We start from the raw sequence: 15,213 nt of genomic DNA, 5'->3' as shown, positions 1-15,213 counted from the left end.
CTGTGATTGCAGGAGATAGTTTTCTGCAGGCAAATGTTTAATAGATCATTCCCAATGACGGATTATAAAATATTCATTTTGGTTTTATCCTTCATTATTTATGCATTTAAATTTCCATTTATGACAGAAGCAATTAGTATTTGCTTGAATACAGTTCAAAGATACATTTTGTTAGTTGAATATTTCGTTTTTAATCTATTATTTTCTCTGATTCCACAGTAATTTCAACACACAGAATGACAGTTTTTAACCAAATTGTCACTGCAAACACCAGTCTGTGATTTTTCTTCAACAGCTTTCATCCTTTGACTTCTTCCCTCTCCTTATAAAGATCATGATGTCATCTTTTGCAGATGGGGACCTCGCATTTATAATCAGGCATGTAAATGAACTGTAAATTAGTGCATATGGGGTTGTTGGCTTTCATCCAACACCTCACTCTGACGCTCGTTTTATTTGTGCTGAACATCATTACCAATTCTACCAAATGTGCGTTTCTTGAGTCATACCTACAGTGTTAGCAAATTGTGCAACAAGACGCATTTACACTGTTTGGTTTTATATTTTGAATGTCTGAGATGAAAGTGCATTTATTAAACATCACAGCAGAACTTTGTTAAAAAGGAATCATACACTTGTTAAGGACTAGTGTCCTTAACAAGTTACACATTGTAAAGCACAATGGTGATGGAGTCATGATATGGGCTCATTTTTGGCTCTACACAGCCTTTGTATGTTTGATTCACTAGCTTGACCATGGAAATTTGTTTTGTCTGTAATAAGAGCAAAATTCAGGCTTAAAGTCTTTCTTCTATGGAGATGAACCTATGTTCTATTTTTCTAATGTTTTCTGTTGACATCACGTTAAAACCTCTGAGCTGCACTGAAGCTTATTCAAACTATTTAAATCCTGTTTTTTGAACTGTTTTAAAATGCGCACTTTCAAATCCCAGGTCTAAAATTAACTGTAATAATCCATAAGTTAAATTGCCATAAATTAAATACATGGGTGCAAAGTTTAATTAAATCAAAATAAATAAATCTTTATTCATGTTGCACTTTTCATACCAGGTAACACAAAGTGCTGTACACCAGAATAAATAGGATAAAACAAGTAAATTAATATAGATAATACAGCCCCCCCCCCCAACACACACAAATAGCCCCGCCCTCACCCCTGCTACTCCTTTAACCGATGGAGATAAACATTGGTTATCAATGCAGCCAGACAAACTGAAAAAAGTTAAATTTTGCTCAAAACGCAGGAAGGAAGAAGCACTTTTCTTGTTGCTACGACAGGTAAAGTCCCAGATTTAAAAAGTTTTTTAGTGTTCGCACTGATGAGTATACTGAGTGTAGACTATTTAAAGTTTAATACTTGTTTTTCAGAAATGAAGGCTTGATATTTATGAGACTTAAGTAAGATCAAGTCTAAAAACATGTAAAACTGATTTAAAAATCAAAATGCATTGTTCTTTTAGAATCATTTAGACTTGAGAAAACAAAACAAAGAATTTTAAGCTGTAGAAATACAATTCTAAAATTTTCACAAATTGATGTTAGTGAACCCAAAATGCATGAGAACAGGGTTGCAAGGAGAACCTAGAAAGAAATAAAAGCAGTAAATTAAACATGATAAACGTAAGATTGAGGACATGTAAGGGAAACAAGAAATTACCTGGAAGCCAGACATTTACATTTACTGGAGGTAATCAGCACAAACAGGAGCAGATTTGTGCGTGAAAAGTGTAAACAGAAAGTGACTGAACCTGACCAATAAAACTCAACCAAAAATAAGCAAATCCTTCCAAAAGTTGCATAAACTACATCACTACGATGCTTAAACCACATTGTGTTAATGATCTTTTAAACTCTTTTTAATTGAAAGCCATTTTTATTGCATAATGGATGAAAGGGGAGGACAAACTCTTGGCAAAAGGGCTTCATTCTTTTTCTTTTACTTTTATTTTTCTTTTAGAAAGGGCTTCATGTATTCCCAAAAAGTGAAAAAGGAGGATTGTGTACGACTTTACAATATTTTACCTCGGATACATAATGTGTGGACAACTGCTTTGCACAATGTGAACAAATCACTGTTCAAAGCAAATGGTTCAGGAAGACTTTTCTATTAGCTGCAGAGTGAAAGTCAGCACAAAGGAGTGATGCTGAAGCAGCAGAGACAAAACTGCTCAGTCAGGGCTGCACTCTGGTGGAGAGACATGGTTATTGCCGCCGCAGGACTTCCTATGGTCGAAAACACTAAGTGCATGAGAATGACAGCCGCGCTCTGCAGTTTGTCTGAGAATTGATCAGCATCATCAAATGAAGCAGGAGACGTTAAACATCCATCACAAATGAAAAAAAGGATGAATAATCTGTGAGGTTTGTGTGCGCTTCTTTTTATTACAGTACTGCGGTCATGTAAAGCATTGCAGGATGCTACGGTAGTACTACAGTGGTGCTAGATTACATTATGACAAAATGACTGGATCAGAAGTGTGATCATAATTTAACTTCTTACTGCATCATTTTTTTCTAGAGGTAAATCCTGAATTTTAAAGGAGGGGTACCATAAAATCTAAAAAAGAGTGAGAGAGAAAAAAAACATCACCTAGAACTAATGACTCATAAAACAGATATTTCCCAGTCATTCATCAAAGTCATAGTTATCTGTGACATTACAGGGCAGTTTCTCATAAATTGCTGTTTTTCTAAATACTGAAAACTCAGAGGATCAATAAAAGCTTATTTTTCAAAGATTACTGTTTTTAAAGCTGGAGCTGGTCAAATCTTGCTTTTTTTAGTCCCAAAATGTTTCATTTTTTAACCTAAGCGTGTGAAAGCAGGTATAGCTTAAAGCAGACTATTTAAATTTATTCTACAATCAAGATGTCCAACGTTTCCAGTCTGCTTTTCTGGAAGCGTTCTATCAAAATCAGGCTGCTATGCTTTTTTTTTTCATGTTTGCCCAACCTGCATGCATGGTGAGGAATGGCTCGTCTACATCAACAGGGCAGTATTAGTGGTGAGAAAACCTGGATGATTGTGAGAACCTCTCAGGACCTGTGGAACATCTCCTCTGCCTCAGGAACAACGAGCGTCGCTCATAAACAGTTTCCGTGCACGCCAGCACTGCTCTCACTTGTGTCGTGCGCGCACTTGAAGCAGAGTGGGCGTTTGCTCTATGATTCTCAGAAGCAGATTGTCAATGTAGTCCTCCAGGTCTCGAACCTGCGCTTTGACCTTTTTCAGCTCAGCCTCACACTTCTCCAGTTGCGCCCCCTGCTGGTCTGAAGCCACCTGCTGCTTCTGCATGTCCATCTCCTGCTGCAGCAGCAGGGAGATCAGCTCCATGTTGGTCAGGTGTTGGTAGTGGGTCACTCTTTCCAGCATCTCCGCCTGTGACAGAAGAGGAAGCAGCAGATGAGTTGAAAGGATTTGAAAGTTCCTTACTGCTGAGAACGGATGTTTTATTTTTCCCCGTGGGACCACAAACAGACCAGACACATCTATGATGAAAATATTTTCAAAGACCTGTTCTGTCACATTTCTGCTTTTAAACAAAAATCGAATTATCTATTTACCCTGCATCTAATTTTAAACCATCAGACTTTTTATGAAACTTTATGAAACAAAGAAAAATATTTTCTAAACTAACAATATTTTTAAGACATTGAAATGACAGATATGTGAGAAACCATAACCCATGAAACAGGGAGTAAACGCACCCTTAGCAAAAAGTCCATTTAAGAGTACTACAAGTTTACTTAGTCTATACTATAAGTGAGGCAATATACCTCAAGTTTTCTTTTTATAAACTTTCTTTATTTTGTAAACTTAAAATGTTCCAATTTAATCAGAAAAAGTGTTCAGTTGTAAACCTACTTCTCTACAAGTACATCCAACCTTGTATACTTGCTATCCTCAAATATACTTCATAACTAAAAATTTTTGCTAAGGGTATTCCTTTCCGATGAAATCTCTTTGAAATTCTTCAAAAACGTTAACAAACAACGCAAAAGTATTTTTTTTAGAAAAGAGATTATTTAATTAAATGACATGGAATTAGTATTTTTCATAGGATTTTATAAAAAAAAAATAGAGAAAAAATTCAACCAAAAAATACCAGTTAAAAGGTAAAATCCTCAAAAAACTGAGTTGCATTTCAGTAATTAAAAAGAGAGATTTGATGCTTTAGTAGAACAAGTCAGTTGGTGAAGGAAACCTCTTGCTCAGACAAAATGTTTCTCGTACTTGTTTAGTCAGTGTGCAGCATCTGTTTTAGCTTAATGGTGGGAAAGCCGCAACTAAGGAAACTTTGTGGCATGCTAACAGCAGTGTCGCTACCTGATTGGTCCCGCACCAGCACGAATCCTACGTCACGTCCTCTTGTCGCCAACATTGCAACAGTTAAGCCATTTGAATTGGATTAGCTCCTGTAATTCATGCATTTCTTCTTAGTTTGGTATAATTGTAAAACTCATTCATTAAAATAAAAAAAAATTAGCTCCGGGGAGCATTTCTCAACAGCTTTGTGTCCTTTACAACTGTCTGGGTCATTTAAACATTTTCATGTCAACGACACATGACTATAATAATCTCAACACTGCACGGTATTATGAGGATTTCCACGCATGTGGGGACAGATCAGGTAGCCATCAAGCTACGTTCCTATCGCCCTTGGCAACATGCATTCAAGCAACCCCTTTGAATGAAAAGTCTGTGTACGGTAAACTTGCGGATATGTGCATTTCAAGCTAAACATATATTTTTTTAGATCATGACGGTACCAGGACAGGATTATTTTATGCAATCATTACTCCCCAGTGAAGGAAGTGACCTTATTTCAACAATGAGTCTTCATGGAGCAGCTGCCTTCTCATGTGATTCATACAGGGGGACTCTAGTCCTTTCATGGAATTAGTCATTCTTTAACACTCACAATTAATTTGACAAAAATAAAATTAGAAATTTCTTTGGTGGAAAGCTGTGTTTGTCGAACGATACCTGACTGTTCTCGGGTTCTGCTGAGGTTTGCTGGGTGGACCGTCCTGGAGCGATGGTAGACCTGAGCTTCTCAAGAACTGAGCGATTCTCTTTCTTTTCCGATTGGGTGGATGTTAAAGGTTTCACGGGGTGGGGCCTGCAAAATGGAAAGGTCAGCACAAGAATTATTTCTGTTTGACTTTTATTGTAAACACTAGGAGCAATTTCCTTCAGACAATAACATATATTTCAATCAGTACTAGAACACATGCCTTAATAAATAACATCAACAACTTCTGACTCTAAAAAGCAATAACAGTCATCAAGAAAATAGCAAATACAGTCTACAGCAGGGCTGGCCAACCTTGGTCCTGCAGATCTACCACCCCACATGTTTACCAGCTCTCCCTATACCTTTTTGTTGCTGATTAGCTGAAGAAGGGATTTCCACATTTTGATTAACTGAACACATCTGATCCAGGTAATCAGCAGCAAGAAGTTAATGGAGGGAAAACTAGCTTGGTGGTAGATTTTGAGGACCAGGTTTGGACAGCACTGGTCTACAGCTTCACATTAGAGTGAAGTCACATTTTTATGATAAACAGTAATGAATCCTAGAACTCCTGCTAGAAATCTGGCTTTCAAAGCTTTTTTAGGCCTCTTTAATAAGTAAATGTTACTCCTCCCTTTCTTTCCCCATGAATGTAACCATATCCGTTACTTTTATTTTGAAAAGGTTTGAATCTAGTGACAACTTCCTCCATTAAAAAGACTTTCATTGGGAAGGTTTGAGAGTGGCAAACTAAAGAAAAACAACTAAATCTCCAAAGCCAACAAGCAACATGGGATGAACAACATAAAAGGTGAAGAGAAGCTAGCATTCATCCAACCACGTTGGATGTGAAGCAGACAATTCAATCTATCAGATAAGGGAGCCAGCGCAGCAGAAAATAAATCAACACCGCAACAAAAAAGCAAAACACAGAAATGATATAAACTAGTGTTTGATAGATCACAACCTGCGCAGTCATGTCGGAGTGTGAGGACTCTCACCTGCTCTGTTGGAGGGGAAGATTACAAGCAGGCTGTGTCTCCTCAGGTGGAGGTGAGTGGCGTGCATGGATCGGGGGCTGGTCGGTGGCGGGGGAGTTAGAGGAGGTGTGGGGACCCCCAGAAATGGACCCCGCACTCGAAGGAGGTTTTGGGGAGCAGATTGAGGTATCAGCTAACAAACAGAGTGCAGAAGGGGTGTTGGAAGAACAATGTTCATGCTGCGTCAAAGATTTTTCAATCTTTGACTTGACGGGGGTTCTGCAGTTGGGTGCCACGTGTGCGTGAAGGTCTTCAAAGCTTATCTCAGATGGTTTTTCCGATCTATGGTGGTCTTCGCCAATTTCTGAAGTGTTTTGAACGAGAGACAAGAACTGCTCAAGGTGTCTGTCCCCGTTTTTGCTTTGGCTTCTTGGGCTGTCGTTACTGTTTTGTCGGGACGTTCCTTTTGGTCTGATTCTTGCGCTAGCAACACCTGAAAATGATTGGCTCTGGTTCGGTTTGGCTGACTCGTGTTGCAGGTTCCCGTTGTCGTCACAGTCTTTATGGGTTCTGTTAAATTCATTAAGTTTTTCGTGTTCTTTGCAGTCCATCTTAACATCAAATGGAGTTGTGGACTTTAATGAGTCGACCCCTTTACCGTTTACCCTGCAGTGACCACATGGTGCAGTGTTGGTCTCATGGTGTTGATGGTTGTCTCGGCAAATTGTTGGTGATTGCAGTTCATTTGAAGATGCAGTTATTTCAAAAGAAGAGTTTGTGGTGGGTATGTAGGTTTCCTTCAGAGTGTAAATGTTCTCAGTTCTGTTCTTGTAAACGGACACCTGTGAATCTGTCAATGTAACAGTCTCACCTGAAATTTTATTTTTTTCTATTTCAGCTACACCTGATTGAGAAGATCTGTCAGAGTCAATAAAATCAAAGTCTGAATTGTTCACATTCATGTTCAGATCTCCCGTAGTTAATGAATAATACATATTGGTGTTAAGGCATGTGGCTTTACGTAGATCCAAATCTACTATCTCCTGTTCATTAGTGCTAGAACTATCTGGCGCTTTGGAAGTAGTGATACATGACTTGCTGGTCAACTCACAAACGGGTACCTCACAGTCCAGAGGGTTAGATTTGATCTTATTTCCAGCAATTCCTTCTGCGTTCATTGAGAAAAGGTCCTGCTCAATCATGGCCTGACTATATTTTCCTCTGAACACGTGTCCAAACAAGTCTTGCTCATACAGCGTCCCTGCCCAGCAATGACTGTCATCTTCCAGAGGTTTGTACTTGAACTTCCTGAACTGCTCTTCAGGGGTGAATCCAGGCGAGCTGGCGTTTGTGTGAGAGGGGGCGCTGAGGGAGTCGGACACCTCGCTGCTTGTATGAGCGTCTGGAGATGTCCTGCTTTGCTTGCATTCGCCGTCTTTGCCGTGTTGCAGGGAGGCTGCTCCAGTCTGAGAGAGGAGGTAGGCTTCCTTATGGACAGCCAGTTCCTGGCCTCTATGCAGCCAGCCGTCAGAGAAAATCTCATTCACTGGAGTCCTTAAAAGTCGCCTTGGGGGTAAAGGAGGCGGCTCCTCGTTTACTGCTCTCAGTTCTTGTGCATCAATGTTGTTATTAACTGAACTTGTTTTGCATGAGGGCGGGATGTTTTTTTGTTGTTTTGAAGGAACACTGTCTGTAGGAATGTTAAGCCTGCTGGAAGCAAAGGCATCAAAAGACTCCTCCCACTCTACTGCACTGTCTAGTGTGGAGCGGGAGGCAGAGTGGTTGGGGGACTCGGGGAGGACTGCCTTGTGTAAAGCAGGCAGTGATCCCTGCCTAGAGACCGACCTTGGGCGCTCCCGTTTTATGGAAGCCACTTTTGAAGAGCTAACTTCCGAAGCGCCGCCGGCTGCTCCGCACTGGGCCGGGCCAGCGGCGTCAAGGAAGCGGGATAAGCCGGAATAGGTGCGCGACCCAAAAGTAGGTGACGTCTGCAACTCTTCGGCTATAAGAGCCTCAAAGAAGGGGTTGCGCTGCATATGTTGGAAGAAAGGGTTCGAAGGTGAGAGGGGGGGGGAGCAAGGCGAAGGAGAGGGGGTGAAGAGGTTAATGTCACCGCATTTGTCGGGTGAGGCATGGCGGGAGGAGGATGCAGGGGGTGAGGAGCACTGAGGAGGTGCAGGGGAGCAAGGAGGGGCAGGAATGGGTGCATCTGAGCTGCTTTCTACATTAGGAGAAACTTCCAGCCTGTGAAGGAAAATAGGGCACAACAGTCCTCTTAGTTCTGAGTGTGCCATTTAACTAAACGAGGAACTTTATTGTAGATAAACAGAACAGAACATTTCTAAAATGACTTCAAAGCATCAGTAGAAAAAGGAAAACGTAATGGAAACACAAATGAAACCAAAAAAGAAAGCTCATTTGCAAAATAATCAAGCAAAGCAGAGAAAACCAAAAACTGATGCATTGTATTTGCTAAAGCCTCATCTGCACTGTCAGCTATCCTGCTGAGTTCATGTCTTAGCAAACCTTTGGCAGAAATGGGTCCACAAGAATACTTGTGGAGAAAATTTCTTGAAAAGATGACAGTATGGTTGTAAAATGGAGAAAAATGAAAAAGCCCTGGACATCCAGCTGCACACCAGTCCTCATAACCTGCAAAGTCATCTGGACTCACCTTGGTTTGTTCTGGGAGTCACCAGCGCCGAACCAGCCTCTGAGCCTCCCCTCAGCTGCAGAACCGGTCTGATTCGTGTCTGTCTTAGCTGGGAGAGAGTCACTTCTACCTGACGAGAAAAATCGGAGTTTCCTCCCTTTGTCAGATAAAATGGAAGCAGAGACAATTGGCGTGGCCGCTTGCATGGGGCGCCCACCTGCCGACGCCTCCTGAAGGATGGAGGAAGGCTGAGCGGTCTTCTCTTCTTCTTTCTCCTCCTTCTTAAACTTGTCGAAGGACCATCGTCTGCTTTCTCCAAAGGAGCCTTTGTCCTCCCCTCTCTTAGTGAGATTCTGCAGGGAGCGGGAGAGCGGTGAGTATTTTTCCAGAAGAACCAGCTTGGTCGGGAGCGGACCAGAGCTTTTTGGAGTGGATGGCTCTGAGTCGTAGACGTGGCTTCCATTTATACACAGCGAAGACTTGGACTGAGTCATGGTTTGACCTTTGAGAGTCTCCACTGCAGCATTTGGTGGAAGAGAGGCTGTTGTGATCATTCCCACTTCATCGCTGAAGGCTCGTTTGTGTGTCAGAACCTTGGTGGTGTGCTGACTTGTAAGGACTGTTGGAAGAACAAGAACAACAAAACTTTCAGTTTCACACAGTCAGTAGATTACAAACTAAGTTTCCTTTTTGAACTTTGAAGATTCATTCACAGTCCCATTCACAGTCTGATCCCAGTGCTATCAGACGTCTAAGGAATTGTGCCATCTTGGAGCCAGTACGTACTTCTTATGAGGAACACCAGGGGGGAGGAATTTCCCCATCCAGTTCTGGTACAAGGCCATGTCACACAGCCACTACGTTCTGTACATTTTGCACATTTTCGTATGAAATTATGTGTCATGTATAAAATTATCATCACATACCAAATTTCTGTCTTTCATGGTACATTTGTGATATACGTGATTCATAAATGTTTCTTGCGTTCGTCATTCATCAATAAGCGTAGATGTCCGTGGAGATTTTTGGCTGATGGGGCTTGACATGAATTCGGTTTTGAGCTGTTCAAAGTCTATGATCGATTGAGAATCCCGCATTTTGTGCGTATTTTACGTAGTTTATACTGAATTATTACGTATCTTACACGATTGTGCATGATTTTTGCGAGATGCGTATACAAATTCGTGGCATTCCACAACTGTTCCACGTATGTCTAATGGACGTTTCACACATCTGCAACCGATGTTTAACTTTTACATATCGCGTATACGGCATACGTATCATGTTAAAATTACTCTTGTGATGCACAAATTATTGGCCAGATTTGACTTTTGCGTTGGTTTATGTGTTCTTTGTGTGGTTTATTCGTACTTCTGTGGTTTTAACATGGTTCATTCCACATAAATCTGTGAAAATTTCATGTGAAAACTACAACCTTCACACATGTTTACGTATGACCACTTTCTATCTGTACAATATGCGCCAAATGTACATAGTGTCAATGTACATAGTGTCTGTGTGACATGGTCCATATAGCCAATGGTATTGCCCAAGGACACTTTGATGGGCAAGGTGGGAACCAAACCTTGATTTTCCTATCAGAGGTTAACCGCTCTACCTCTGTTCCACAGCTGCTATCAGTTAATCTGATGGGTCTTGATTATTGGTGCATACTCCAAGTATTTGGGTCACAATAGGATGTAAAAAACACAAAAACATTGATTTTTTTTCTGTTTCCTTTTGCTCTGGTTGTTGGTGGCGCTGTCATGGTATGGGGATTACTATCACAATGTGCATTTGTGTTGGGGGCCGGGGTTATTGTCTCTTCTTAAAATGGCAAAAATAGTGACAGTGAGTACAGCTGCGTGTTGACTTGTTTGGAGTGTGGTAAATGTTGTGTACTACTGCTGATTGTTTACGTTTCCCCTTCATCAGTTTCCACCTCTGGCTGAAATTACCAGGGAAGATAGAAACAGGGTGTCTATGTGCTCTTTAACTAACAAGAAACTGAAATACGTCTTGATTGGCTGCCCTGATCCTTTGAACAAAAGAAAAATATTAAGAATGTCTGCCCAGCAGTGTCGACTTTTGAAAATGATAGCGGTTTAAAATCCAGAGATTATATTAACAGACCAGCAGAGATGAAGGCTTCAGTCTGTGACTTAGATTTACTGCTAACAGTATGTGGGATAGGCTCCAGCAACCCCACAACCCCAAAAGGGATTCAGCAGGATGAATGGCATTAAAAATCTCAGAAGTAATGACAAGCTTCTTCCCTGCATGAAGCATATTTTAACTTTGTCCAAAAATGTTGTTTCAATGTGATAATGAGACGTTATCTTTCCTTTTTTTTATCAAATTGTTACAGAATTATTTCTTTTAAATAATGTTTAGTGTTGAAAGAGCAATTTGAACTTATTTCATATGGAATTGTTTTATGATGACAAGCCAAACAGCCTCCTTCTCTTCATGCAGGTGATGGTTGGTCAACATCTCAATCATGCCGGTGTGTCCACGCAATCTCTCACCTTTCTTGGCTAAATCTGCGTCTCCATACTGGGGGTTGACTCTCACTTTGCTCGTGTAGATGGGAGAGCTGGGGGGGTCGGACAGCAGACCCAGACTGGGTGGGGGGCCGAGGTTATCACTGGTCATGGAAGACATACTGGTCTCTGAGGCCAAGGACGAGCATGACCTGGTGTCTGACGACTTTCTTAGCCTCCCTTTGAAAAAATCCTTCATCTTGTTCCTCTTCTCCTCGGTTATGTCTGAATCCTGTGACTCTGTCGGTCCCCCACCCTCCTCTCCAAAGGGCGGCCCAAGCGACCCCGACAAGGCTGCGTAGCGGCCCGGCACGATGGCTGAGGAAGACTCCATGTCCCCTCTCTTCTTGCCAGTGACACGGTCCTTGAGCTTGCCGAATGCAGACCGGGGTTTGTCCTTTATGGTGAGATCAAACATGCTGGCTGTCATGTTGTTGCGAGTGAACTGGACGGTGAGCTGAAGCTCGCCACGCTCCTTATCCTTCCTCCCTGCCTTGGAATTCAGCTTAAACCATCTGCAGAGAAAAAAAGTAAATCCATGAGCATGTGCATGATAAAATACATATGACGTGCACATGTTAGGTGCGTTTGATTGCAGCTCCAAAACAACAAGAAAACACTCCTTTTGGCTGGACTTTCGTCACATTACATAATCTGGAAACAAAATTTCTGAAATCCCACAGCAGGAAATCTCAGCCTGGATTCCTCCACTCCCACACACCTGTGTACATGTTCAAACAAAGACATGGAGACATATATGAGGGGCGAGCCAATGAAATCCGCCCTGTGACCTGAAAGGTCCTGAAAGTCCACCGCAGAAACTAACAGCAGAAGTTCACTGAGCAAAGAGGGCGGAGGATCCGTAATCAGAGCCAGATGTGTGGAATTGTTTCACTCCCCTTTCACTTTTCCACATGGTGAGTCCAGTTATGTCACCCATCAATGCAGAGAGGATTCTACCAATCAGACACAACATGACCTCTTTGTGAGGGTTTTATTCTGTTTATAATAGCAAATGAAGCCTTGACTTCATGAAGCATTCATGAAGTCTGCAAAAAAGGCGCCTTTATAGTTTGGACACAAACGTGTGTCTAAACCTTTAAATGGTAGAATATGTGCTCCTGTCTCTCACAAACAAAACGTTTCTGGACCCTACATGTCTCTTTTATGGAGCCACTGGCAAACAACAAGGTGTGAACATTGTTATTTTTTTTTTTTTTAATAATTCCTAAAAAAGAAAAAAAGTTAAAGGAATCTGTTTCATTTTATTGTTCAACTCCAAAATAAAACAATATGTGACTTATGTGACAAAGCATCTTTAGAGGAAAAAAAATAAGGATGTTTCTGGGGGGTGTCCACATTTTTACAAAGAGAACCAGATTTGGTGATGGCAAAATACCATTAAATCCAAATAAAACTGTGAATTTTGTATTTGAAGACAAGAAATAAAATGAAGAAAGTTTGTCTCAAAAAAGCTTTTTATCAAGATTAACTTTGGGTTCACGTGAAATATTACATCATATTCTTATTAAATGTTCACTGTAAACTTCAAAATATAAATCATGTAAACAGGGGGGGGGGGACACACAAATATTTATCTTATTCAGAAGTACAAAACACTGGTTTTGATCAGAGAAACAAATGTGTTCATTTTGTTTACAGTCAACATTTTAGAAATGGGCTAGAAAGTGGGTTATGACCAAATGTAGCCAATCAAGAAACACAGAGTTTTTAGAAAGTGCTGGGGGCCACACTACTGATTTTATGACAGCATCTTGCCGGGCTGGTAGAAATTTGAATAACGGCCACATTTGGCACATAGGCCAGACTTTGGACATACCTGATTTAGAGCTACTAAATGCAAAATAAGAAACCTGAAAAATAAAAATATGAAGTACTAAAACATGTTTATATAAAGGATGCCGATACGTATCGAAAAATTGATCTAGTAGTACGAGTTATGGCACTATCGGTTGAAAACCACATAAACAAGATCATGTTGGTATTAAAGGTATAAAATCCATTAAAAAAATGCTGTCTTTGCATTTTTATGTACATGTGATGTAACTAATAGATGTCCAATCACAAGATAGCTTCTAGCAAGTGGGGTCAATTCCAATTGGCCGCAGGTGAACCACAGTGAAAGATGTGTGTTGTTGCTCTAAACATATGAGTACTTCAAATTAATACAACTTTTTTTCAACCACGAATAACAAAACAGTCTGGAAGACACAAAATGTCCGGTTTGAATGTTTTGTTGATTAAAATAAAAAAGTGCCTGTAAGAATTAAGAAATTCTCTGTTAAAAGTCAATTTATAGTTTTAAATGACAAACGAATAATAAATATGTAGAGTGTATCTATTTAGGTAAAAGAATTGGACCGTCTCATATTGTTACAAAGTTTGTTGAACCGTTTATGTTTAGATTTGTGGACCATGTTTCAAGTTGGGCAGCCAAATGTGAAACGGAAAGAACCACAATCCTAAAAAAAATGCACTTATACAAAAAAAAGTCAAAGGAATTAGAAATATAAGTTAATGTTTGACAAACTCTGATGCTTGAATTGAAAGAAGGATGAAGACATTTATGAGAAAAATGAATTGACTGAATAATTCATCTTTTTTTTGTGGCAACAAACCTCCAAAAATATGCAAGCTGTAAAAAAACTAACACGTTTATACATGTAGTATTTAAGAGGGACCTGCTTGTAAATTATCAGCTGTGAAATTAAGAATTACAGTAAAAATGCGCCTGTTTGACAGCTTTGTGCTACAGCTGGGAGGATGCAAAACATTTAAGCCAAAGGTCATGAAAGAAAGATGACTTTCTGGTTCAAATTAGGATTTGGTGCATCATAGGAACCCTTATTGGAAGTGTGTAGTCTGTCATCAAGCTGGGGGGGTCAGATGTAACTGTGGGCCTTGATAATCTGTGACATTGTGTGGCTTGAATGTAGACGCTCCATCAAAGCTGTGGAGCACAAAGCTCCCAAAACACGCAGCAGCATGACGCACCACTTTCCGGGAGACATTAAGCAGACCTACTCTTCTCTGGGACAGACTCCGTCCTGAAAGGTCCTGTCGAGAGGGATGATGGTTTGACCCAGGAAGACGTCCAGGCCGATGAGCACCCGGTGCATGACCGTGACGACCAGGTTCCCGCTCCCCGGAGGATACGCGCTGCAGCCCCCGTCCTCCAGCACTCCGGGGAGCAGCTCGAAGCAGCACTCCTCATTCCACACGGGCACCTCCGCCTTCTCCACCAGCCCGGTGGTGTACTTCTCCTTCCCCAGCTGGATGATGGTGTAGAGGTAGCGGCTGCCGTGCTTGCCCTTGGTGCGCAGTCCCCGCGCGCGGAGAACGGTGACATTCACGTGCGTGGGCACCCATCTCTGGTCATCGTCAAGATCTATCAGCGACATCATCTTGCGCTGCGCACACGGATGCGCCTTTGTGCGCACGTTCACCTATGGATGCGCCCGATCAGTTGACCATCCCCTTCTTCTTGCTGCGTCAGTGTCCGCGCTGCGCAACAGCACGCGCAGAAACTGCCCAAAATCCGGACAACAACAAGCGTCACCAGGTTTACTGAAGGTCACTTTCCCCCTCACGGGCTCGGCCTCTGCCCGCTGTCCGGTCCGGATCCAATTAGTGCAAACAACGTTAGGCGAGCAGAAAGGAGCCGAGGAGGGAGGAAGAGCGGCACCGTCCAAAATCCGCTACCCCCTTCCCGCCCTCCTCCTCCTCCTCCTCTTCCTCCACGCAGACAGAGGCCCGCAGACAGCGGGAGGAGATGCCGCAGCTTTGTTCGCTCCTGCAGAGGCGCGCAGAGCTGCGCCGTCATCTGCGGGCGAGGCGAGCGCACACACAGCGGCGAAGGACTTCAGCCACAAAAACAGAAAACAGAATTATAAAAATAAAACTAGATTAAGTTTTAAGGACTGCTGTCACAAAAAGATACAACAGAATCATATAAAAACATACATACATACATACATA

At 41.6% G+C, this 15,213-nt stretch overlaps 1 protein-coding gene across 4 annotated transcripts; it reads right to left on the bottom strand.

Annotated features, from left to right (window-relative positions):
* Positions 1-2,376: 2,376 nt before the first annotated feature.
* Positions 2,377-15,114, bottom strand: LOC101175574 (rab11 family-interacting protein 5). Of its 4 annotated transcripts, XM_011479884.3 has the most exons (7): positions 14,260-15,114; positions 11,200-11,729; positions 8,889-9,290; positions 8,693-8,801; positions 6,040-8,262; positions 5,008-5,143; positions 2,377-3,399 (listed from the first exon to the last, which is right to left on the bottom strand). In XM_011479884.3, the coding sequence occupies exons 1-7, from the start codon at positions 14,637-14,639 to the stop codon at positions 3,139-3,141; spliced, it is 4,041 nt and encodes a 1,346-aa protein (XP_011478186.1). In that variant the 5' UTR covers positions 14,640-15,114; the 3' UTR covers positions 2,377-3,138. The 4 variants fall into 4 exon arrangements, with proteins under 4 accessions (XP_011478186.1, XP_011478185.1, XP_011478187.1 ...); XM_011479883.3 differs by having other exon boundaries at positions 8,693-9,290; XM_011479885.3 differs by lacking the exon at positions 14,260-15,114 and adding an exon at positions 11,936-12,160 and having other exon boundaries at positions 8,693-9,290.
* Between the last annotated feature and the right edge of the window lie 99 nt (positions 15,115-15,213).

The sequence above is a fragment of the Oryzias latipes genome, chromosome 10, assembly GCF_002234675.1.
Source record: "Oryzias latipes chromosome 10, ASM223467v1".
In the NCBI taxonomy this organism is placed as follows: Eukaryota; Metazoa; Chordata; class Actinopteri; order Beloniformes; family Adrianichthyidae; genus Oryzias; species Oryzias latipes.
This window is presented reverse-complemented; position numbering and strand designations above follow the sequence as displayed.